Source organism: Sitophilus oryzae, unplaced genomic scaffold, assembly GCF_002938485.1.
Source record: "Sitophilus oryzae breed Bouriz unplaced genomic scaffold, Soryzae_2.0 scaffold_810_pilon_pilon, whole genome shotgun sequence".
Lineage (NCBI taxonomy): Eukaryota > Metazoa > Arthropoda > Insecta > Coleoptera > Curculionidae > Sitophilus > Sitophilus oryzae.
Window position 1 is genome coordinate 3,715,734 of NW_022147429.1, and position 27,956 is coordinate 3,743,689.

The following is a 27,956-nucleotide window of genomic DNA, read 5'->3' on the forward strand; positions in this document are numbered from 1 at the left end:
TTATTCGAAAAATAACAGTTAACAATACTTAATGTATTTTAGGCGTCGCATAAAATCACAAGTTTATATATGATATTCATTCTATTCAGATTGAAATTTTCTGACAAATAAAGAAAAAAAATACAGAGGAAAATTAAAAATCAAAAGTTCTATAGGGGGTATCTAGTAATTTCCGGTTAATGAGATGGTGTGACGGAAGTGAAGTGAAGGGAACTAATTGAATACGTTAATCAATCCCCATTTATGCCATCTACTAACAAACCACAGAATTAAGAGAGAATTAAAAGAATTAAGAAATTAGAGAATTAAGTTATTCTGCCAACGAAAAAGCCTATGAGCTAGTTAGGTAAGGATCGTCGGTATACTATCTTGGTCCAGAACCAGTACTGGGAATACCCAAATATATGGCCCATAGTGCACTTAAACTTTGGATCAGGGAAAAGCAGAGTGTCCACTGGAAAAACAGACAGGGGTACAGGCACAGCAAGGCCTTAAGGAATAAAGTGCAGGAATCAAGTGCAGATTACAACAGGCTTATTGACAGGACACATGGCTGTCAAGTGTTACCTGAACAAGCACAACACAGGTTGAGCTTGTTCAGGTAACACTTGCAGCAAAGACTTCCTTGATACAGATCAAGGAAGTCTTTGCTGCAGACTGGAAGTCTTTGCTGGCAAGGAAGTCTTTGCTGAGTGGTATCTGCGATAAAGATCCTGAAACAGTGGAGCACATAATGTGCCACTACGAGCCTCTGGATCGCAAGCAACACTTTTTATTTGGGAAAGCTAGGCTAGAACCGGAGGAACTATGCTCCCATCCTATCAAGGGCCTGCATAAGTTGGTGGAAGGTACCTATAGGAAGGTATAGGAGAATGGTTGCATATATAGAAAGGGGACAAACACAATAGATCTCACAGGTCGCAGTGTTTCCGGCAGAAGACGGCCCCTTGAAAAAAAATAGTTAACTGAAAAAAACAAAATAGTTATAGGGATGAGCCACTTTTGAAAAACAACCGGTATGTACGAGGATATGTCTCTAAATTTTGAATGATTTTCAGCGAAAGTTAATTAAAATTAAAGCAAAAAAAAATATTAAAGAAAACCTATTCAAAATAATGGGGGTTGGGTGGGGGATAACGTTTAAGTTAAGTTTTTTCCTTTATTTGGGCAAATTTATTCACGAGTAAAAACCTACTATCAAGCTGCTTCCTAATTAAATCTGACGCATGAGAATTTAAAAAATATATATTTTATTTTTTAAATTTGTATCACTGGCAAATTGCACAGACTTTTTTCCATATATGAACCCTCCACAAAGGTATAGATATTATTTATATTATGCATGCTTTTAAAAGCTCTTAGCAAGCTTACTTATAATACTTTAAAAGAAATGGCATAAGTATGCACACAAAGTGAAATATCTGTGTAAGTAAAATGTTAAAACATGGAAAGTGCTCGTTAAAAAAGGATTTTCGTTGCCTTGAAAGAACACTCATTATTATTACTATATTCACTACCTAATAATACTTTTGAAATTACATTTCTTTTCAATAATTATACTTTTGGAATATAATAGATAATATAAATAATAAATGTACGCCTAAACAATAAACAATTATACAGGATGAGTCTTAGATAAGTGCGAATATTTTAAGGGCTGATAGATCTCGATAAAAGAATCATATTTTCTCTTTACCGTTTTTCAAATAAGTCTAAAATAACCGAGTTAGTTTACTTTAAAAATTATTATTAGTAATAATACTCTAATATTAAACTTTAAAAATTAGTTAGTAGTAATTATTATTTACTTAACTAGATCTGTTCTAGTTTTTTTTCTTGTAAATTTAATCTACTACTTATGTTGCCATATTATCAAGAATTTGTTTTTAACTAAAAATTTGAAAAAAATCCAAGTAATTTTACAAAAAAATTCAAATTTTCCATTTTTTTTGCGAAAAAAACTAATAATCGTGTTTCTCAGGTCGAAATATTGCCCTTATTTAAGACTCACTCTGTATATCAGCACAAGAATAGGTAAAAGGTATAGAATCAAAACAGAAAGAAGTCAATGGAACTACATTGATGTATGATTACTGAATATTGAACAATTAATAAATATGTTAGTTTTTAACATACCTATTTATTAAAAAGTAATTATTATACTAATCAGATTAAGTCCATGTAAGATAGTACCATTTGATCGAAAAAAAAACGGCTGGGGAATGACAATCGATAAGAATTTTGACGAGGTCAATCTGTAGGTAAAAATTAACAATAATTATACCGTATGATCGAAAAAAACGGCGTCCAGTTGGCTGGGAAATGACGATCAATGGCATTTCCCATATAAATTTATATAGAATGACAGCAATCTCCATTTCACAGCCAACGCTGACGCCGTTTTTTCGATCTTGGTATAAAGATTAAAAAAAGAGAACGTTTTCTACACAAATCCATTTCCAAAAAATTATTTATTCTCGATTTTTAGAAATCATCTTTACTTGATATAAAATTGGCCTTCTTACCAAAATTATCATCGTCTGTCATTTCTCCAGCCCTTTTTGACGGCGTTTTTTTTTCAATCGTATGTTAGAAGCACACTATACAGAGTTAAAATAAAATAAAAGAACGAGAAAATAAAATAAAACGGGAATATCAGGAGCATTGCTACTAGGGATATCGGCAGATTGGAGGAAGAACACTGGTTTGCTCGATGTGTATTTGAGATATTTATGACATTTTTTGCCTAGAAGAGCCCAAAAATAATTACTTCCCTAACACCGATATTCCAAAAACACAAACTATAATTTAATATCTCACCGTAAGACTGACTAAAAGACAATATAATATGCTTCTCCACGAATACCACACAAATAGGATGAAGCAGGGTGAACCAAAATTATTGAGTATTTTTTGTGCGATTGACAATTTTCTAATTGCCATATTGTATATATTATGTGTAATTGCCATATATAAAAGAAGTCCTTAAAATGAATATAACGTTTTAATTATTTCCATTTAAACAATGATATATTTTCAACAGATTAAAAAAGGAAGCAGTTTCTTTATTCAAATTTGTATAAATAAATAATAAACTGTGTGTGCCTATCATTTCCAATAAAGATATATTTCTTTATTTTTTAGTTACTTCAACACCGACAGAAGTGAAAACTTCTTAGATATTACCCTTGTTTATATATTCTTAAAGTTGTTCAACCGACTAGACAAAATGTGCTGCCAACTGGAGGACAAATCGTGAACCTTTCGGGGCGGAGTCAAAAATATCGATTATTTTCGTTATTTTCCTCAGAGTAATGTAATAATATAGCCCCGGGTTTCTGCGAACTTTAATAATGATCAGCTGATTAAGAAATTTAAATAAAACTTTATTTTATTGTAAATTGTGGATTATTTTTGCCTGTTATTTTAAGAATTCTAAACCGTATTAACAAAGAAATTATTATTTCGATATGTTGGTACATTATTTATAATTTATGATAATGCTAATTGCTGTTAATTAATATTTTAAAAAAAAGTTACATACCTATTTTAATTTGATTTAATGCAGGTTTATAAAAGAATCATTTCATTCTTAGATTATTTTATTCTAAGTTGAGCGCTTTACGAATTTTACGATATTTTTTTTGAAAACATAAAACTTTTTACATTTTTGATGCAAACTAATTGGTATGGTACTATTGGTATGGGAATTAGCCAAGAAAGAAAAGAATTGGCTATAACTTGTAATTTTTCGAAAAAGAAAAACATATTATACCTATATCGCTGAAAAGCTTAAAGAATGGCGCTTTTTATAAAGTCATGGCCAACTAGGATTTCCATTTAAAAAAAACATAATGTTTGTGTCATATGTCAAAAATGACAAGCTTTAGAAAAAAAAACAGAAAACACAAACTCATTAGGTATGTGATTATCTACAACTTTTATCTGAAAACTTTTTGTCAAAAATACCATATGATCGAATAAAAACGGCGTCAGCGATGGCTATGAAATGACGATCGATGATATTTTCCATATAATTTTACATATAAAATGACAACGATCTTCATTTCATAGCCATCGTTGACGCCGTTTTTATTCAACCATACGGTAGATATATAATGGAATTAGAGACAAGTTTTAAAATAGCCAAAATTTGTGTTTTTCGAAATATCTAGTAAGCCTTGAACTTCTCCGAAAAATCCGAAAGGCGCATATTTATGACCCCACAAAACTGCAATTCTTTCCCCATTTAACCGACTCTATCTCCAGTAGTTTCCGAGATACCCATAGAGAACATCGTAGGAAACTCATCCTGTATAGTATTTAGAAACTATTATTTTTATTTGACTAGATTAATTTGATTAATAAGACTCGATTAATTTAATTTAAAATAAATTTGATCAGATTTTTTTTCGCATATTCTACTACCAGAAAACCAAAATTATACATATGATAACGCACTTTTCAACGAAGTTGAAGGAATATATAGCGTATCAGCGTATCTATCACAATACTTAATAGAATTACTACAATTAGAAGAAAAACAAAAAGAAAAAATACCCAAATACCTTCACCTACTACTCATCTACAAAATAAACGAAATAATCTCTTATACAAACACTACACAACTCTACTTCTTGTATTTTACACTGGAAAAATTATAAACTTACTAATTAATCAAACAAAAAGAAAAAATAACCAAATTATCCCTTCACCTACTACTTAACTACAAAATAAATAAACTATAAAAACACTACTAAACTATTTCTGGTATTCTACACTAAGCATTATAATCAAACTTAATAAAATTAATCTAATTTTACACTACAACCACTACAACTATAAAGAAATAAGAACATTTTTTAAAACTAGAAGAAACAGAACTTCGATACGTGCGACCAGTATAATAGATCAAGCGGACAAAGAATATAAAATACTTTAAAAATGTGCATTCAGAAAGAAAAAATATCTCGAAAATTATCTAAACAACCATTTTTTTTTTCTTATCAGTGAAAAGCATCGGCCTCGTCGGCCTTGCGGAATTGTCGGGTATTTACAATGGTCGAATTGTATAATTACCAGCTTTTATAGCATATCTAATAGACAAAAAGTATCTGGTCGATTAGTAACCAATTGGCATGGTCCGAAAATTATCGATTTTTATTTTCTCTGTTTTTATTGGTCGCTTCAAAATTCAGAGTAACAAAAAATATTTTTCTGTAGTAAAAGACTGTGAAATACGCCCCGCCATCTGGTGCTTTACATCCATAAACGTCTTAGGTTGAGCTACTTTAAAAATTCATATACAAGGATATTACATTAGGTTAATTTTTTCGATTTTTATTGTAATGTAAAGGAATGTATTAATTTACATATTTTAATAATATATACATAATTTTATGCCGACTTTTAAATTAACTTCATGTAATTGAGTAAAACATGATGAAAAAAGATAATATTTATTATTTAGTGTTAAAAAAGAGAGATTTGTTATAAATCGATAGTTTTACAGATTTTTGCTGGTCGATGAACTATAACAACAACCGTAAAGTTTAGAATTTAACAGTTACTTCACCAGAAAACATAAGACTTGCTCGAAAGCAAGGTTTTGTATAAATTGTGTAAAATAGATTTCTTTTAAACTTAATTTTTTGTAATGCCCAATATTTTATATGAACAAAAAACTGCAATGAATCAATAGTATATGATATACAATAGATGATAATGATGAAGATTTGTTTACTGTTTCACACATTAGCAAGGAGGAAGCCAGAAAAATGCATGGTTCATTTACAAATATGTAATAATTATTTTTTTTCAAATATGCGATAATTATTTGGAGTAGTGTATTAGGAAAGTTAGGATGTACTCTCTTAAACCTAAAGCCTATAAAAAAATTAATAAAAGTGGAGAAAATTAAGAGAGAAGTAAAAAAGCGGTATCAATTGCGGTATCCACCTTGTATCGCTAAGGTTTCTAATCTAGAATCATTTTCTGTTAATTTTAAGACAAGTCAGTCTAAATAATGAACTCTATTACACAATTTATTTAAAAGCTTAACATCGGCCAAGTTAATTATTGCTAGCACATTTCCGGCCTCGGCTTATTATTATAAATTATTTATAAATTTACTGTAGAGTGCTTGAATTAACTTATGTAAGGATGAATAAGGAAAAGGTGTAATTTAGTTAATATGCATATATAGATACTCTTCGTTGCTTCTCTTTTTTAGTTTTCTTTAACTCTGTTTTGTTCTATTGCCAATTGAATGAAATTGTCAAAAAAAATCTTTTGTTTATTTAAAAATATCTACAAAAACAATAATTACTTATAAAATATGTATAGTAAATTTATATCAAGCACACCATACTTTCTGTATAATATTATGTTATTTACATTATCACCACAGTGAATAATGACGATATCTTCAAAACTATACCAGAGATTCAGATGAGATTTGGTGTAGTTAGTTACTCCTTACTCGACATAGACGCTCAATAAGAATGAATTTTGGTTAAATCCCGTCCAAAGTACCAATAGTTTTTTAATATAATTCGGAAAATTGAGAGAATCCCCATTTAAAAATGCTCGACGATGACAGTAAAACTTCATAATACACACGGCCTTGAATAACGGTCGCGAGACGGCCGTGACTCGCGTGGTAGCGAGAGGAAAAGTGATAACGGTGGTGTTGCCAGAGCTACCCCCTCTTCTACCCCCTTTGTAAAACAATTTAACTCCGCTATCTCGTGATAATCCACCCCGATGAAAAATAAGCTTGTGGCAACACTGGCTAACAATTTGTACCATACGGCTAAGAAAATCACTATAATCAGAGCTATAATAAACTTGATACTGTACCAACCTTGATGTGTACCAATGGTCTGGTTGTGTGCTGGGAAGTAAATTTTCATGCATATTTTCATCGATAGGTCTGTCGCTTCTGAATAAGAGTCTAGGTAAAGCATCTAGCTCATTTGCCAGCCCAGAATTAGAATTTAGATTTAGGAACTCATATCTTTATTAGACGACACTGTCATGTTTACTTCAAACCAATAATCAACGAGAATATTCGTATAATTTAATAAAATTGCTGTAAATCACTATAAATAGTGAATTGTTTGCAATTAAACTGTAATTTCTGTATTATTAATCCGGTAAATGAGGGAGATAAACAATTTTGTGATTGATTAAATTTTATTTTTCATCATCTCTGACAACATTCTGAGAATTCGAATAATGAATTGAATAATGACAAGACAAGTGACATCTGTCTAAAAAAGACAGTAATTTAGAGTGATAATTTGGATATGTCGTAGAGCGTATTGTAAAACCAGGCTTATTACTTTGAATAAGAAGACTAAGGAAGGAGCATATCAAAAATCATAGGTCCACCGCGATAGGACTCAAATATGGCCGACTTAAATTCTGGTTTATATTTGCCGTTCTAATTTTATTTAAAAAATGTAAAACTATGATGTAGGGTAGACGTGGGGTAGACTCAATATTTTTTTTTATTTTACGTTGTAAATAAATGTTGGTAGTTATTAAAATTGTTATAAAAACATATTATTATAATAAAAATAGATAAGTTTTAATAATTATTTATTAACACAAACATCCGAGACGCTACTGAAGCAGGTAAGTCAAATTGACGTATCTAAATTCTTTGACATCTAATCTTTGACAAGTAGTAAATAAAAGCAAAAATGCAAGAAAAAATATATAATTAGTTAATATAAGTGAATTTCATAAATGATCGGTTTACTACACGTATGTATATTATATAGTCACTTACTAGCGAGAAGTTGTTCCATTATTTCACACATTTTTGCCGAGATCTACCGCACGCTACACAACCAACTATTTTAGAGTCTTTTTCGACAAATCGCGATAGTGTCACTGTTAATTTAAGTTCTGCCACAATTTCCATCTAGATTTACTACCTTTATACAACTATCAGTAGTAGAATAAAAATAAATAACATAAAATAAGTTCCGTAAAGACTGACAAATCCACAAAATTTCAAATCAAATTCAAATGTGCCAAATGAATCGTCAAACAGAACTGTCAAGAATCCCCACCCTAGAGTCCTTTTTCCGCCCACCATGCATGAATACATGGATAGCATTATGCTCCTTCCTTAGGCTTCTTATTCAAAGGCTTATTATAATACGCCTAGGCTTTTTCAAAATGATATTGTAAAACTATAAAAATTTCACAATAAGACTGAAAATCTTAGGCTTATTATAGATACACAGTGACAATTTGGTCACTATAAATAGTGAATTGTTTGTAATTGAACTGTAATTTCTGTATTATTAATCCGGTAAATGATGGAGATAAACAATTTTGTGATTGATTAAATTTTATTTTAATATGAAACTTTTGAGAACAACATTCTGAGAATTCGAATAATGAACTGAATAATGACAAGACAAGTGACATCTGTCTAAAAAAGGCAGCGATTTAGAGTGACAATTTGGTTATGTAAAATTTAAAGTGACAATTTTAATTATCCAAAAGAAATACTTATTCTTTGAGTTTACTGGTTGCCTAACGAATAACATAATTTAAAAATAAATCCCCAACATGAATAATGAAAGAACATTTAAAGAAAAACAGGCCAGACAAAACAAATTGTTGGTTAGTAGCAGTTAGTAGTAGGTAGTAGTCAGAGATATACCGTATGATCGAATAAAAACGGCGTCGGCGATGGCTATGAAATGAAGATCGCTGTCATTTTATGTGTAGATTTATATGGGATATGTCATCGATGTTCATTTCATAGCCATCGCTGACGCCGTTTTATTCGATCGTACGGTAGATATAGTAGTATTTTGGTATAATGGCCACAGCTGCCAGAACTATCCGACCTACAGTAGGCAATATGTCCAAACCAAGTTGCAAAAAATAACATCCACAGTTAGCATTTATGGCAATAACATTAGATTGGAAACATATTAGTTAAGAGGAAATCACATAAAACTAACAAAAAACCTTATTCGGAGTCTCTTTCGAGGGGCTGTAAAACGAACTTTGCGCAAAACCTACATTTTCAGTTAATTTGTGTCCAATAACTGCCTTTTTTCTACAATTTTTTAAATAGTAGGCGTTGCGTTCAAGTGACACAGTATTATAACAATTGAATCGGACGACCTTAGCTTGCTGTCAATAATTATTGTAAAATTGTCATAATGTGTTTTACGTAGATTCCCGGTTGCGGTAAATTTAATGTCAAAGTAAGTAAAAAAGGATCTTTTATTTTGATTTTTTTGGATAAAAACTAGGTAAAGGTCAAAGTAGAACATAATCATTTACGGTTTTTTTGATAGTGGCATATATTCTATCTTAGAAAAGTTAAGTCAAAAAAATCGCAAAAAATCGCAACTTTAAACTTATTTGAAGCGTATGTCTCCATGCGTATGTGTATAGTAAGATCCTTTATGTGGATACTTCTCATAAATTAATTGTTATAGTAGTTAGAGAAGAACTTGAAATATAAAGTTACGTAATTTTTCTCAAGATTTCCGAAGAGGTATGTCATAAATGTCAAATGACATTTTTTGACAAATTGAAAAATTTTGAGAGTACCTAATTTTTTAAATTAAATGAAATGGATTTTTCTTTCAGATTTAAAAATGTACACTTCGTGACCATTGCTTCAAGCTGTTATAAAACAAAATATCAGTAAATAGTAGGTGGTAAAATAAAATTTAGATATTTTTAATAGGTATAAGTTCTGTTATTTTCGAAATCGTCATTGTTTAAGTCTCAGAATATTGTTACTTATTTAAAATATAATAATAAAATATTGTTCACATATTGTCTGGTATTATTAGAGACCCAACTTATTCAAATGACAAACTATCTTGAATAAAAGTTCGACTGGATTAGTATACTTAGGGTTTTCTTTTATACATTGACACCCCCTTTATCTTTTTTATTTGATGTTTCCGAAAACTGTCTCAAATGAAAGTGGTTTTGAATAAATTTGCCAAAAAAGTCTATTTCGCATATCCAAAGTGCTTCAAAAAATCTGGGCGTGGTTCAACTATCTTATTTCAAATTAGGTATAGGATATGCTACATAAAAGTAGTTAGGATTTTTAGAAGAAAATAAAAAAAAATAAATAAAAAATTGGGTACTAATTTGGAATAAGAAAGTTGGGCCACGCACAGGATTTCTAAGGCACCCGGTATATGCAAAGAAGACTGTTTTGAAAAATGTATTCCAGACCATTAAACTTTTATTCAAGACACTTTTTTCGAAAACGTCGAATAAAAAGATACAGAGGATGTCAATATATATACCTAACCTAACAAACCCTGTATATGCCGGAGGAGTAATAATTGCTCAATATATGTCTGTTTCGTCTTGGCTCTGCCAAAAATCGTAAAATTTAATGAAATGTAAAATATTCTTACCGCATTTTGGTAGCTGTATTAGTCAAAAGATGATTTTTCCATTTTATGAATCCCCCCCACCACCCCCAGCCAATCTCAAGTCAGCCAAAACTAACTGGGTTCACGGGCTACTGGCATAGAATGTTTTTACCAAATTTGAATGAAATCGTACAATAAAAGAATTTTTGCAACATACTTCTGGATTTTTGCCCACTGTGCGGCCGGGTGATAGAAGATAGAATTACCGTTTTTAATAAAAATTAAAAAACATTATAAAATTATAAACCTAGAATAGTATACGGTTTTATAGTGACTCTAATTTTTTTGCAGTCTATAAAAAACATTAAGTGATTCGAATGAAATTTTGAGGGTAAAAGTTACTATAAGTGCGACATATTTTAGTGCTGAACTTTCTTTAGCAAAATTTTGTAGTTTGTTGCGACATATTTTAATGCTAAAAAAGTGTCGACATATTCACCAGGAACGTGCATATGGGTTACCATTAGAATATTTTTCTACCAAAAAAAAAACATTCTAATGGTAAATGGTAAATGGCACGTTCCTGGTGAATATTGGCGAAACTTTTTTAGCATTAAAATATGTCGCAACAAACTACAGAATTTTGCTAACAAGAGAACTAAAAGTCAGGGCCGCACATGTTTTTTAGAAAAAATATTCCAGTAATAACCCATATGCACGTCCCTGGTGAATATGTCGAAGCTTTTTTTAAAATTAAAATATACAGGGTGCTACAAATTCGAGGTACGAGCATTGGTATCTCGGAAACCGTAAGAGATACGAAGATGGTTAAATTGGGGCAAAGTTGCGCCTTGGGATGTTCACCAAGATTCTATCAAAAAAGTTTTGAAATTTTCAAGGATTGCTGAGTTTTTTTGGGAAAAACGGATTTTTTTGAAAATCAATTTTATTTTTTCCTGTCGTTAATTTTTAGAAAATCAAGAAACGAATTGCACATTCTCATAGCCACTTTATTAGGGCTAACTGATAGCATTTTTAGATTTTTAAATTATCTGATAATTTGTGGGATACAGAGGCCAACTTGATTTTTTTAAATACGGACCTGCATTTTTTATTTCAGATTTTGAAAGAACTCGGTCTCCTGAGATATGCTACAATGATATGCCACACTTAATATTTTTTTTTGTTTCGGACATTTGAACACAATTTAATTAAACTAATTTCAAGTCCGGCTCTGGTTTTTTAAATATTTTATCTGTTCATCGTTACAATATTGAATTAAACTTAACAATGACGTGAGGTAAAACATTGAATACGGAAAATCAAATGCAATAAAATAATATAAAATTATTGGGCATTACTTGAAGTGATATCAATACATTTCAACATTTACAATAAAGAGCACAGAATGCATTCGGAAATATAAGAAGAAGATATGTTTAAAGAGCTATAAATCAGATTGAAAGAAAAATACATTTGTGCAAGGGACGGTGATAACCCTATCGAACCTGTGGAGCATTGGGAACTAGTTTGTAGAAGTTGATTTATTTATAATAACTACGATTAATATTATGCATATTATTAGATCGTACATGGAGATTTCAAATTCGCAATAAAAAAAGTTAAAAATAATATTTTCAAATTGCTGACCTGGATATTATTTATTTGAATCTTTCAATGGGCTAGATTTTCCTTATTCAATGTTAATTAGCGCTGATCCATATTGTTGAGATGAATATAATCAGATTAAATAATTAAAAAAAACAGAGTCGGACTTGAAATTATTTTAAATAATAATTAAATAGTTTTGTTATTCTTAAGGTACTAAAACAAAAAAAAGTATCAAGTGTGGCATATGATTGTACTCAGGCGACCGAGTTCTTTAAAAACTTGGAATAAAAAATGCAGGTCCGTATTTGAAAAAATTAAGTTGGCCTCTGTATCTCAGAAATTATCAGCTAATTCGAAAATATAAAAATACTGTCAGATAGCCCTAATAAAGTAGCCATGAATGTGCAATTAGTTTTTTGATTTTCTAAAAAGTAACGCCTGGAAAAAATAAAATTGACTTTCAAAAAAATCCGTTTTTTCCAAAAAACTCAGCAATCCTTGAAATTTTTAAAACTTTTTTGATGGCATCTTGGTGATCATCCTAAAGCGCGACTTTGCCCCAATTTAACCATATTCCAAAGAACTCTTTAACCATATTCCAAAAAACTCAGCAATCCTTGAAATTTTTAAAACTTTTTTGATGGCATCTTGGTGATCATCCTAAAGCGCGACTTTGCCCCAATTTAACCATATTCGTATCTCTTACGGTTTCCGAGATACCAATGCTCGTACCTCGAATTTGTAACACCCTGTATATCCCTTATAATTACTTTTACCGTCAAAATTTCATTCGAATCGCTAAAAGCATTTGGAAGAAAATTGTAATCAATCAGAAAAAATTAAGACTTAGTCCCCTGTATCTACGAAACAAAGCAGAATCGGACCTATGCTGATATAAAAAATAAATCTTATTTTTACGAGAGGAATCTCCCCATGAGAGATGGCACATGCTTTTTGAGACACCCTGCATCAAGCATCTCACAGATACTACAGATATTATTTTTCAAGAAGTAAAAAGCGTGGTGTGTGTTATTTATTTTAAATTTAAAGTACCCATAAAAATATCTTTAACAATAATTCATATCAAGCACACCATGCTTTTTGTATATTTTGATCACTATTTGATCAGTAGTCAAATGCAACGAATTAATAAATCAAAGTATAATAAATAATATGTTTACCTTTGATAGATCCACTGGAGGTATGAGGTTGTTGCGACTGAATTTGGGTTTGTTGAATCTCGAGTTTTGTCGAGACATTGTTCCACATTTCAAACATTTTGAAGAAAAAAAATAAAAAATCCTCACTGAACGTTCCTAAAACTGTGTTGTCCCCGTTCGTCCTTTGTCCGCATGCTTTCCAATATCACTTTTAACACAAATTTACGTCACAAAGAGAAGAATACTCCAGATGTAAAGTAGGGCACTACCGATATAGTTTAGTTTTCTATCAACGACAAACAAATAGGAATTTTATTACAAATAAATTTGAAAAAAAAATGTTTCTTTTATACATCTATTAAATTACACTGGGCTGTTGGTAGGCACTGTCGTTAACCAAGTCCTAGCTTCCGATTCATAGTACTGTTAGTCTTGTTTTTGGTACGTTTATAGCAATAGATTCTCCATAGCTTCATGCTAGTGTTCTAATTGTCTTAGTTTTTCCTCTCGCCATTTAAGTGATTTCTATTTTTTTTTTGGTTGAAACCTAGAGAATAGAAAAAAAGTTGCCATCTTTGGTTTTATAATATGTAAGACCATTATTAACCATTAGATTTTCATAAATAGGCAACTGTAATGTTCGACGAATTTCTTTCATTCCTAGCTTTCAAGTTAGTAGCTAATGATAAAATATATTTTTCAAAATAATATTTCGTTGATAAATTAGACATGCATAGATTAACCCTATACCTTGATTTATTTTGGAACAACAAATGTAAACAAACTGTTCTTCATACAGGTTGTTTTGGCAGCAACAACAAGATCAAAAAATATTCAAGAAAGACTTATATAATTTTTAAGGTTTGTCAAAGTCACTCGCCTAGGTTTAGGATCTTCATAAAATCAAAAAAAGTGTTAACCTTGATAACAGCATTTAGACATATCTACGTATCTGTACTAAGGATGTTAACCTTTTTTCTAATGTGTTTTTTGTAATTATTATCTCAAAAATCCTGTGACAACTTTTGTTGAAACTTCTCTGTGTTTCTAGTAATAATGGCCGAATTTAAGCTGAATTAAACTAAAATTATTAACTTATATCTATCCTATCGAACATAATTGGGTAAAAATATGCACCACTAACTTTAATTTTTATATGTATTTTAAGATTTCACAGCTAAATGTTTAAACGAATTATCCTCCGAAATTTGGCTGTATAATTTTATAGGTGCATTTTTGTCAGATATTAAAAATATTATCATATTATATTGTGATGCATTTATATTTTCAAAAATGACAAAGAAAATAATATAAAACAATAAATTAAAGAACTTTATTAGAATGATATATCAACAACGGTTAATTGTATCCTTTCTAGATACATTTTGGTAAATTGACACGTGGACGATGTTTATATTCAGCGTAAGTTAATCTAGATTACTTATATAATCGGTTACATAACATCATCCTAGTCGTTGTGTTATGAAACCAAACACGACTCGTGATTCGCGTTATGTTTACATTTTATCAACGCGATATCCCATGTCCGTATCGAGTAACACCGGGACGCCAGATAGTTATATAATAGTGTTCCGTTGGTGGCGCTAGCAGCGTGTGCTACAGAGGATTACATTGAAACAGATTGAGGTAGGCAGAATCGCGAACAACAGATTACGTAAATTAATAGGGAGGTTGTTCGGGTGGACTTTTAGTTATATAAAAAATGACTTTATATATGCGTTCTAGAAGGCGTTAGAAGTACAAATATACAAAAAATTTCCTCCGGAAATGCGTCAATTTTTGATTTTCCGGACTTTAGAATAGCCGAAATCTGATACGTTAAAACTAGCTTCTGGGATGTGTTTTAGTCATTTTTCTGGACATAGGAACACAAAAAATTGTCTGCGGAAATTTTTGATTTTCATTTTATATAAGAAATGCTCTGACTTTAGAATACCCAAAATCTGTTACATTTATAACAATGTTTGTATTAAATTTTAGACATTTTTCCGATTATAAAAACACAAAAAAAAACTGTGCGGAAACTTTTTATTTTAATTTTATATAAAAAAATGTTCTGACTTTAGAATAGCCGAAATCAGTTACGCTAGTTGTTTCGTTGAATTTTAGACATATTTTCCACTATAAAAACACCAAAAGAAATGGGCGTAATACCCGGGGAGGTCGGCACAGTTTGTAGTGCGTTAGTGCTGCAAACTGTTCACCTCCGCGATCTGGGTTCGACTCCCAGCGGAACTAAAGTGGCAAAAAAATCACAAAAAAGTTTACGGAATTTTGCCTTTTTCATGTTTTAGAACGAATAGTGATCCGCTTCCCGACCTTTAACATAGCTCAATGAATAATATCTATTCTTATCAGCTTAATATTGCTACAATCGCTATAACATGCACACCATTTTTTAAAAAGTAGGCAGTTTATACAATAATATATTCGCCTTATTATATTATCTATTCTACAAGAATTGTTATACCTCCGAAAGATGTTTTACCCCACCCAGCACCCCTATTCGCTCCCGGGTCCCGTAAGCTTCTAAACTGAAAAATGTATGAAAAACAAAGTGCACAAGATGACATTGACACATGTCCACAGGAATTTTTTTGTATTTCTATGCTTGTAAACGCTCTTATAAAACAAATATAAGTTCACTTTTCACGTCAATTTGTCATTCATGTCAATCATTTTCAAGTCAAAGTCAAGTCAAAGCATTTTTTTATGTAAAATAAAAATAAAATATTTCCGCAGACACTTTTTTGTGTTTTTATGTTTAGAAAAATGTGTAAAACACATCCCGAAGACTAGTTTTGATGTAACAGATTTCGGCTATACTAAAGTCCGAAAAATGAAAATGACGCATTTCCGCAGGAAAATTTTTGTATATTTGTACTCCTAACGCCTTCTAGAACGCATATATAAAGTCATTTTTTATATAACAGATTTCGGCTAAACGAAAGTTGAGCCGGTTGTTCTAACATTTGCTTAACATTATCATTGATAAATAAAAAAATTGTAGGTATATTATTCTTACAATACAAGAAATCTTTAAATAAAAACTTCTTCAAATAATTGCAAATGTAGTTTGTTATAATAATTTTAAAGCCTTACAGCGCTTTCAGATGGAGCGGAGCGTCCGCGCCTTCGAGCAAATACCATGAGTTTATATTAACAATTTCAGATGGTCGCGTATGCTCCGTCCGACGGAGTTCGTTCGACGGCTATCTTGAAAAAACACGACGGACGGTCCGTCGCGGACGCTCCGCTCCATATGAAAGCGCTGTTATATTTCATTCTTTTTAAATCGTAATTCAGTATAGATGAATAGTATATTACACACTTTATTTGCTATTGTAGGGAAACTAGGTGTTACTACAGCTTTGCTACAGCCAAGAGATCTACACATTAAATAAATCTCAAGAGGGAAATGAAAACTTTCCTCTTTATCGTTTTAATATATTTATTTGGATAGGTACTATTTTGTTTACAACCACAACATTAAACAAAAACTAGATACAATATTTTATTTCGAAAATGAGAAAAATATCTAGTGGTCTACGTTGAAGTGTTAACATTCAAATCCAGTAAAAATCCTTTTGTCAATTTTGGATTTTTCGTTCCTTCCTTCAAATTTATGTATCAAAAGAAGCCATAATGTTGTCAGATATTGATGAGAACGAAGACCAATTTAATTTTACTGTTTACACAAGAACTTAAAGCAGCAGTAGAAGCAAGAAAAATCAGAAAATAAGACGAGGAAATGCAAGAGAGAAGTAGTGGGCAGGTAGTGTGACAATTTCAAAATTTTTAAATCTCATTTCATAATATAACCTAACCTAACCTAATCTAACCAAACAAAGCAGTTTTGTATAAAGGTAAATTTTGTGCAATTAACTTATTTTCATCCAAAAAATACGTAGTTGTTTTATGTCCACGGAATATTGGAACTCCCTGAATATTTTGTAGATCTGCTTTGGAAAAATATAAAATTAATGAAGAACGGTGATTCCAATACCATTGAGTTATGAAAAACAATTCACAATTAAAAAAAATAAGGACTCGTCTCTAGTAATGCATCATAGCCTTATAAAATTACACTCTAATGGTTAAACTTTTAATTGAAATAATATAAGTATGTATGTTTACTTTGTAATCGCTAATTATACAGGTGCTTAATTATTTTTACACAACTGTGGTTGATGCAAGACTTCTCGATTTCATAAATTATGATTCTACTAATTTCTGTACCCTCTAATTTATAAAAATAACAGATAACATTTTTTTACGAAACTGTTATATCGACATTATTTTATACAGTATACTTTAAATATTGCTAATGTTAGTATCGTGAACTAGAAGATTTAACTTCTGAGATTGAATGGTTATTTCACTATTTATCATTTTAAAATATTTACGTTTTTCTAATTTAGGTATTTTTTCTAATTTGAATATATTACAGATAGTGTATACCGGGTGTTTTTCAAAAATCTCTCACCCCTATAACTATTTTTGTTTTTTCAGACAAAAAACGATATTTGTTATGTCAGTATATGATTTTTTTTACATTATTTGATAGAAAATGACATTCTGAATAGAATGACATATCATATGTCAACTTTCGACATTTTCGCTTAAAAATAGTATTTTAAACTTACAATCTGGAGTGCAATGGTTGTGTTCATAACGACAATTTAACTCGAATTACCAAGTATGTGCTGCTAAATTATTCGTAAAAAATGCTTTTTTAAAATATGCTAATGAGCCACTCTCGTTCCTTTTGTAAAGATTAGTTATGATTAAAAATACGATTTGGGCATCTTTTAAACGCCCAGGAAAAGCCACGAAAAACATTATACGATCAAATCCATTTTTCCAAGGTTTGATTAAAAATTAGTAGTTTTAATACAGCCATGGTAGTCTAGATTGAAATTTAAAACACTTCTTTACGCGCAAATGTCAGAAGCTGCTATCATACGATATGTCCTTCTAACGACTTACTTTATAAAATTCTCTTAATTCTTTCTAATAGAAATTCTTCTAACTTACTTTATAAAATAAAGTAAAAAATGGCTGAAGGTCGAAGATACTATTTAAAAATCAAAGGTTGTTGTTATTTTCATTAACAGAGGAAAGACCAAAACTTGACCAAAACTATTTGTAAACTTATTTGTCATGCACTATCATCAAATGTCAACATTTCAAATATCGTTTTTTTTATCTAAAAAAAATAAAAAAGTTATAAGGGTGAGTGACTTTTGAAAAATACCCGATATACCTATGAAAATCGAAGAAACGAAAAATCTATTATAGAAGAGTTTGGAAGAAGATTATAAAAAGTTACGAAAATGTAAATTTCCAAAAGGTTTTTGTATAAGTATGTACCGCATCTAGAATCTAGATATTCTATGTAAGGAATAATCGACTTTGATTTAGTGTATATTTTAAATGATTAAAACGACTAAATAACCCTTTAAATAGAATTTCTATTTTTTTAAAAGCCAAAAGCTCTTTAAAAGTAAGAACCTTTTTGATCTCGCCTTATTATATATTTAAGGGCTGTTCTGTGTTTCGCTATTTCCTAGTTTCTTTTCATTCTATGCAAGACAAGTCGTCACATCTTCTTTAGGGTATTGATTTTCCTATGTATGGCGTGTGTAAGTGCATCCACTAGAGAAACCTTAAGCTTTCGGCATGCTCCGAGCTTTTCTCGCAGAGCAGCGTCTCTTTTTGAAATTCGATACCGCCAATTCGCCGACAGCGATATAATATGAAAAGTATATGTAAAACGCGCTGTTCTATAAAAATGTAGGTGTTTCTTGTCAGCACATGCCATCGTATACATAAATTTATTTAAGGCTATTATTATTTAACTGATATTTATTTTTTTTGTATAATTTCTTAAAATAATTTTCTTTACAAACACATATGTAATGTTCATAATTCTATACCGCCAGTTTAAATTTTTGAGTGTCATATTATCTACATTTTCTTTCTCTTTCATTTTACTTATTTGATTCCTTCACAAGTCTTTGTGACTTTAGTCTTTGGTATCGTATATTGTAGATTGTATGGGAAGAGGAAAGTTAAGACCTTATAGATCTATTGTGCCCCCCTTTCTTGAGTTATAACTCATCATTCAGTCTCAGGGCTATGACAAAAACAAGTATCTGAGACGGTTTTACTGAGGTTAGTTGCACGTCTCCGATATCAGTCGTACCAAAGTTTTTTTGGCCCAAATAATTGCCGTCTCGGCGCACTCAGTGATGAGGTCTGATGTTTCCCTATTTTCCCCACAGAACCTGCATTTGCCGTTGTTTCTTAACTTCAATCTAGTGAGGAGACAGTGTCCTGTTAAAAACTCTGTGACAATACGAAGATTGTTCGTCTTAAATGAAGGAAATCTTCGATTTTTTCTCGATCGCAAGCCCCGAGAAATGTCTTCCCTTTGCTGGTTATGAATGGAGTCTTCCATGTTCTTAAGTTCTGTTTAAGTTGGTTTCCACTTGGGTAGCAGAACGGTTCTGGTCCAGTTAGTGCCGTCTTAGCTCCTTTTCTAGCTAGATATTTTGCTTTTTCATTACCTTCTATCCATTCTTCATTATCTTCTATCCATATTTTCTTTGCCTAATTTGATCAGCTTCTCTATGCATTCTTTGACAAACTTCGAATTGATGATTAATGAGTTGATCGCTTAAGCTTGACTATCGGATAAGATAACTATTTGTTGTTTTCGATAATTCCTATCTAAGATAAGTTGTAGACATGTTTTGATAGCGTAGATTTCTGCCTGAAGAATGCAGGGTTAGGTGCTCATTGGTTCGGGCTGTTTAGTTTTCGGTCCAAATACTTCTAGTCTATCGTATCGTTACTTTCTGATAAAATTATGGTATCACTTGTTTGAAGCAACGAGAAATTCAATATTGATAAAAGTTATTTATGTTTTACTGAACAAACAGACAGAAATGTTTTGAACCAAAAAGTGTATTTTTTTAATGGTGTAGCTGTAAGTAACATATACAAATATCGGAGCAAAAATTCCATTACTGTCTCAAGATCTACACTCAGATGCCAGATGCAAAAAAAACGCAACGGAGAAATTTTTGGTCAAATCTAAAGTCTTATATTTTTGTTATTTTTAGCCCAATTTTCATGAATTTTTTAGCTAGCTGTATATAATTATATCAAGTTTAATTCGTAAACTCAGCTTTTTATAAACTTTAGTATTTGGCATATTATACAGGGTTAATGGAGGGGTTAGGTTTTTTTACCTTTAAAACACCCTGTGCAATAAATTCGTCTGTAAATTCTCCTAAAATACAATATTACGGTCAATGACTCCTGAGCAATTTATTTTTTGATTCATGTCAATACATGCTTTAGTTAATTTTTTAAGAGCGAAATGAACTGATAATGATCAATTTACAATTTTTTCAATTATTAATAATTTTTGATCAAACTTTTTAATATGACGAGATGGTCTTGGTGACTATTGTCGTAACGTCGTATTATACTGCATTGGATACTCTATACTAAAATAAAAAATACGTTAAAGACTAACGATACAGTCCGGGTTTTAATAAACATTAATGACGATTACAAAACTAACGATATTAAAGGAAACATCTGCAATACTCAAGTATACAAACAGAAAAAAAAAATTGTAAAAAATACCCTAATACTTTGTATTACTGCCCTTGGCTGCTATAACTGCCTGTATACGTCCGTTCATACTGTCATTGAGGCTGCATATATTATATTGCGCTATGTTTTCTCATTCTTCTTTAAGAACCAAGCGAAGTTCATTTAATAAAGATGGTACTGCTTCGCGACCTCTAACCCTCCTGCCAAGCATTTGCCAAACGTCGAACATGATGGGCAGTTCATAGTAGTATAGAGTTTATTGCAAATTGTTGGTGGCAAGTTCAATTTGCCCTTAAAAATTAACCAAGGCCTGTATTATTGCCTTGGTCCAAAAAAAAACAAAATGCTTCTCACCGTAAAATTATATTTTAGGAAAATTTACACATGACATTATTATACAGGGTGTTACAAGGTGGTACAAGTTAAGTTTACACGGGCAAGTAAATTATGGCAAGTATATGTCTGAGAGCACTTCTACCAAACTTGTATAATGTAAACAGTATCCGAAAGCACTCTCCCAGCAAGTCACAAAACTGGCGGGGAAGTGGTTGCGGCGAAAGACGCTTGCAAGTGTAAACAGGTTGGGATAGTGCTCTGGCAAGTTTAAATTTATTTCCGTCTTGTTGAAAGTTTTTGGTGCAAGTGATTTTCGAAGGCGTGCTAAATAACGATATTAAAATCAAATTCTGTAAACTTTGTTATAATGGAGAAACATATGTGGTCGAAAGAAGATACCATCACTTTGATTAATATATTTGAAGGATTTCCGGAATTGTGGCATATCCAATTTTGATATTTTATTGATTATATCTAATTTCGAAATTAGTTGTAGTAAAAAGTTAAAATCGACTGCTGGCATTCGCAGAAAATTGTTTAAATGCTTTGGGTTTTCATTTCTTAATTCTTATAATAACATCGCGTAAGCTCCAAGACTAGGCCTTCTGGCAATCCATTCTTTAAACCATATTTTTTTCTAGATTTTCTTGACTGTTTGCGTAAAATTGCAACAAGAAGAGCAGTGGCTGCAGCTCTCTTTATACGGCGTGACATTTTTCTACTAAACAATATACTTGTGCAATATACACCATACCGTGTATACGTGCATGCAATTTCTTGCTCAAAGCATATGCCTAGAAAGTACTTGTTGCAAGAAATTGCTTTTAAATTTGCTTAAATGTAAACACTATCGCAAGTTACTCTAGCAAGTTCTATCTCAATTTTCTATCCCGTGTAAACTATGCTTTAGAGTAAAAAACAACTCCTTGATTAACCCTGTATAATGTGCCAAGTACTAAAGGTTATAAAAAACTGAGTTTAAGAATTAAAGTTGATATTATTATATACAGCTTGCTAAAAAAATCATGAAAATAGGGCTAAAAATGACAACTATATAACACTTTAAATTTGACCAAAAATTTCGCCGTTTTTTTTGCATCTGAGTGATAGTTAAAATCGCGACACTAATTGGACACTTTGCTACTCGGTACTCGGTATGTAATATACTATTATTATGGTATGTTTCATATCTCACAAGTGTTAATGTACTATGGTTATTGTTATAACTTTATAACTAATACAACTAAATTCTTTTTATTTTAAAATATTTACTGTAGGTTTTTACCGGTATTTGTGATTTGTGGAAATGAGAAGAAATATTGAAGTCTCTCGTGTTTTGCAAATAGCTTCGCGACATTGGAGAAAAAAAACGCAAGCAGTCACCTATAATAATAAGTTCCTGTAATGAAATGTTTAATTATGCGCCCAGAGATACATGATCTCAGAAATATGCATGTAAAATGAGGTTTTTATGATTTCTTAAAAAATTGAATCCCCGAGTCAATGGGGAATTTTTATGGGGAATTTTTATGGGTAATCTTCGTGCCAAAAAAGCTACTAAGTGGATAACATTACTCTTTAAATTTTTTCTATTTGTTTTAAAGTAAGACAGAATTTATGATTTATGATGAGAAAACATTAATTGGTTTTAGTGTTTCTTTAACACAATGATCTCACTGGGATACGTGAAAATTTTTAGAAAAAGTTCTTCCACAATCAAGAATTAGTTATACTGTATAAACAAAAAAACAAATTAAATAAACATGGTATATTCTCTCAAACCACATCACCGATGCAAATCTGATTTGAATTCATGACGTCACTCGATTTACAATACCAACGAGCCCACACGTGTGTTACCGCATGTAACGCTTCAGTGACGTTGTGGGATTTCGAATTTTTAACACTCGTTAACTTGAACTTTGTAGAAAAGATGTATTACATCTTGGGTAAGGTGTTATACCTTGTGTTGGATTTGTAGATAATTTTATCTTATTTACATTTAGTAAGTAATTCCTGTTTTAAATATTTACATATTTTTTATTTTTTGTTTTACAGGGTGTTTAAAAAAACATGTGCCATCTCTCGTAGGGAGATTCCTCACGTAAAAATAAGACTTATTTTTCATATCAACATAGGTCCGATTCTACCTTGTTTCGTAGCTACAAGTGCCTACAAGTAAAACTACAAGTTCTTCCAACTACTTTTAGAGTTTCGAATGAAATTTTGAGGGTATAAATGCGACATATTTTAAAGCTAAAAAGTGTTGACATATTCATCAGAGACGTGCATATGGGTTATCACTGGAATATTTTTCTAAAAAAGCATTACGCCACTGACTTTTTTTCTTTTATTAGTTTAAGCAGTTTAATGCCGATTAAATTTGTCTTTTCATGTTTTGTCGATTTCGGCCTTCTTGATGAGATAAATGAAATTTTATTAATTTGCCATGATCCAAGTCTAATAGCGACCTTTAAAAAAATTTAATATCATTAACTTTAAAATAAAGTTGTTGAAAGTTTTAAATAAGTACTCATTAATTCCTCATCAAAAAATATGAAAGAAAGTTCCCATAAACATGGGTATGGAAACGCATGGGTTTAAAGTCACGTGATGTTAAAACTTTTTAAAATTAGGTTTTTTGTAATTATCTATTATTTTTTAATTTCAAATTGCTGTAGATTGGACTAATAGTAATAATAACTAATAGTAATACTATTTAATAATAAATTAGGTACAATATATAATTTATTAATGTTATTTTTATTTTATTAATTGTGATTAATAAAATTGCGCTTGTCTCATCAAGGAAGCCGAATTCGACAAAATATCAAGAGATAACTTTACATTTTTGACCCTTTTTTAGCATTAAAATATGTAGCACTTATAGTAAATTTTACCCTCAAATTTTTATTCGAATCACTAAAAGTAATTGGAATAAAATTATAATAAATCGAAAGATTATTAAGACTTTAAGACCCTGTAGCTACGAAACAAAACAGAATCAAATCTATGTTGTTATGAAAAATAAATCCTATTTTTAGAGAGATGGCACATGTTTTTTGAAACACCCTGTAAAAGCATACCAGTTTTTCCTTTAAATCATATCAATCATATTAATATCATAACAAAATAATGCATTCATATTTATGTTAGAAATGAATTTAAAATTTTGTAACCCAAAATCGTCGATTAATAGATAAACCATGATAATTTCCAATCAACTGCTGATGATGCTAACATAGTTAGCGAAACGCACTACAGCAGTAAAGTGTCGTAAAGTACAGAAGTGTAGTGTAGTGAATGGTGTTTTATTTTGCTACCAAATTTTGGTTGGAGATTTTCAATGATAAACGCTTACTAGTAAAAACCGAAAGATAATTTATGTACAAAATATACATGTTTAATAATATAATTATTGATTTTGTGTATAGGAAGAACTTAACAAATATAATGTTGAATATAAAATGTATTAGATGGTGGGGACACACTTAAGCATTTACCCTGTAGATAACTGTCAATAGAGCCTATTTTATATTGTAGCATGATCAGATTTGAAAAGAGCATTTAGTATAAAATACTTTTAGTTAAGAATCAATAATTTTCAATTTTAATCTATTTTGAATTTATGAGAATTTTTCGTAGATATTATTGCACGTCAACCTCAGAGTGTTCGAGGTTGCTCGATATCCTTTTATTTTTGGCAACGAAGGTATTAAGATTTTTATAGAAAGTTTAATGATGCTACATAAATGGCTTGGTTTCTCCTTTGCTTTTATATCAACTTACATAATTCGCACGGAAGAAAGCGGTTATGGTAGAAAGGTGAATTTATTGTCTGAACGTAGAAAGGTAGAGATTCGAGATGGTAAGTATGTATATTTGGCAACGCTGATTATCTTCGCGTAAATCATCAAGTTTTAATGATAATCGGAGAAGCTGGTGGAAAGAAATTTTCAAAATAGCTTGTATTTCATAATTTGCTACTAAGTCTTTATACCGGGTGGTGCATCGTCATTGGAAACAGTCAGTCTATTAATTTTACGTAGTTCTAAATAGGTTTTTAAAAGGTTGGCGTATGCTGAATACACATGCCAAATTTGGACAAGCCGATTTTAAGTAATTTAAGAATTACTTAAAGTCGGTTAACATATACGAATGTCTTGTCTCAGTGAAATTGGCCCAACCCCCAAAAACATAATATATGTGAATTTATTCATAAATTAAACACATGCGTTTAAATAAACTACATCTTCCAACAAGCAAGATGCATCTCTAAAAAGGTATAAGACTGGATGTTAGAAAACAATATTTTACTCTTAAAATGGACGTCCAGTAGCCCAGATCTGTCCCTGAAATCTTGTGGCATATGAAGAAACGTTCCAGAATTGCGAATGCCTCTTCGAGAAATTTACAATAGATTTACGTCAGTTGACTGCAAAACATTAGTTGACACTATGTCAAGAAGTATTGGAGCAGTAATCACTCGAAAAGTTGATGGTAACGCAGTGGTAATTTGATGCTATTTGGTTTCGTTGACTTGTTTTAATTAACACTCTTTTTAATTTGTGATATATTTTTTTCTCTGTCACTGTTCTGTGTTGTCTAGGAATCGTTTATCATCATCATATCGAGTAGGAATGGTGTAGTGGTATATTAACATAACAACATTTTTCAAGTTATTTTCTATATTGAATGTTACTTTTTGACAACTTTTTCATGCTGATTTTAAATAAATGAGATATAGAGACCGTTACTTACTTAATAATAACTTAATTTATAGTTATGATAAAAACAGTGTTATTATTATAATTACAAGAAGAATATTGCTCATTAGAAGCTGCTTTAAATTATTTAAAACTGAAAAAATAAACAGTTCACTCACAGTTAAAACGAGTCGGAATTTTAACGGCAATCCTTTAATTTAAGAAACTTACTATCTTTTTCTAAGATAACTGCTAAGAGTTTATTGTCCACTTTATTGTACCACAGGACGTGCAGTTTAGAGGAAGCAGTTCCAAGAACATGAAAATATTCTGATCTCCGAAACAAAATGACGCTATATATATTCAGAGATACCAATAGGAAATAAGTAGAATGCAAGCTTATTTGCTCTCCGGCGGTCTAGGCATATCGTTAATATTTTCTACCTTGCAGCAAGAGGACGCTAACATTCGCTAAGCTTCGTTAAAATTGCATGAAGTATACCGTAAGCATTGTTAAATTGAATGGATTATAATGCAATCGTTTATATACGGTAAGTTTTATCAGTAGAGCAATATAAAATATAATGTAAGAATTTAGGGATTGCTAAACTTCTGTGTTATTACAGCTATTATTATACAGGATGAGTTTTCTACGATGTTCTCTGTGGGTGCCGCGGAAACTGGAGCTAGAGAGTCGGTTAAATGGGAAAAGAATTGTATTTTGAAGTCAAAAATATGCGCTTTCGGATTTTTGAAAATGTTTCTGGCTTACTACATATTTCGAAAAAAAAATTTCGGCTATTTTATAAATGTATTGTAGAAAAAAAGTTTTCAGATGAAAGTTGTAGATAATCACATTCTTAATGAGATAAATTTTTTCTAAAGCATGTCATTTTTGACATTTGACACAAACATATTTTTTTTTAATGCAAACCATAGAGGGTTTTGATAAATTCTACTTAGTTGGCATGGTATTCTTAAGTTTGATTTTCATGCATCCGTTGCCCGACGATACGTTGATACGATATTAATTTTATTGGTTGAATTTAAAGGCTTCGGTTGGTTAACCGTTTCTAACCAATCGAAGTCTTTAAATTCAACGAACAAAATTAATATCGTGTCATCGTATCGTCGGATAACGGATGCATGAAAATCAAGCTTTATTCTATTATGAGTTATAACTTAAAAAAAGAGAATGTTTTAAAGTTTCTCCAAATTCTTTGACATTGTAAACATTTATAAATGTTTATTTTAAGCAATAAGACTGACAACGTTATTTGTATAATGTTTTGTATTCTCTTTTGTTTGTTTACTTTGTTTGTTTACTTTACCTTTGTCTACAAGTTGTAAAAATTTTTGACAATAAAGGCATTTATTTATTAATAAAACGGTTCTTTACAATTTACACTAAACAAATTAAAACTTATAAAACTAATGTCACTACATAGACTTTAAGTTATTTTAGCAAATGTTTATGCAAAAAATCCGTCATTGTTTTGAGTACATAAAAAATACATTTATTTAAAAATAAATTACAAACTTTTCTCACAGAACGGCGGTCGACATTATTAAGCTTCTCCCGTACCGCCTCTTCGAGTGCCTATCTTGATTCGTAAGTTCTCTTATAAACCTTGTTATTAACCATACCGCATAAAAGAAATCTAAAATGGATAGGTCAGATGACCGAGGAGAGTTGGTCCACCTCTTCCTATCCCTGAGTTTGCATAATTATGATATAAATAATTTTTAACATCCCTTTTATTATGAGGAGGAGCGTCATAATGAAAGTCATGTTGGAACCAGTCTATTGATGCGCGAGTTTCTAAATTTAACTTTTCTAACATGTCTTAAAACCGTTCTCTAAAAGGCGGAAGTAACGTTCAACGATCAACGTATTCTCGAAAATACATAGCCCAAGAATCCGACACACGCTTTTCTTCATTTCCTAAATTCACATTTACAAACAATTTAGTTGCGCCTCGATAAAATATTTTTGATTGGATGTTACAGTTTGATATCTCTGAGAGAAACAACGATTGAACTTCTCTCTATGGCTAACTAGGTGAAATTGTTTAAAAGAGATAAGAATTGGCTATAATTCAGTA

General features: G+C 30.9%; 1 protein-coding gene across 3 annotated transcripts in view; it reads right to left on the reverse strand.

The window, feature by feature from the left end:
* LOC115889135 (probable nuclear hormone receptor HR3) overlaps window positions 1-27,956 on the reverse strand; it is a 363,768-nt gene that overhangs the window by 139,069 nt on the left and 196,743 nt on the right. The window contains exon 2 of one of the 3 annotated variants that reach the window (XM_030909072.1): window positions 13,178-13,703. The exons of the other annotated variants lie outside the window; for them this stretch is intronic. Within the exon in view, the coding sequence (XP_030764932.1) occupies window positions 13,178-13,274 (97 nt within the window). The 5' untranslated portion in view covers window positions 13,275-13,703. The remainder of the gene's footprint in view (window positions 1-13,177; window positions 13,704-27,956) is intronic. 3 annotated transcript variants of the gene reach the window in all.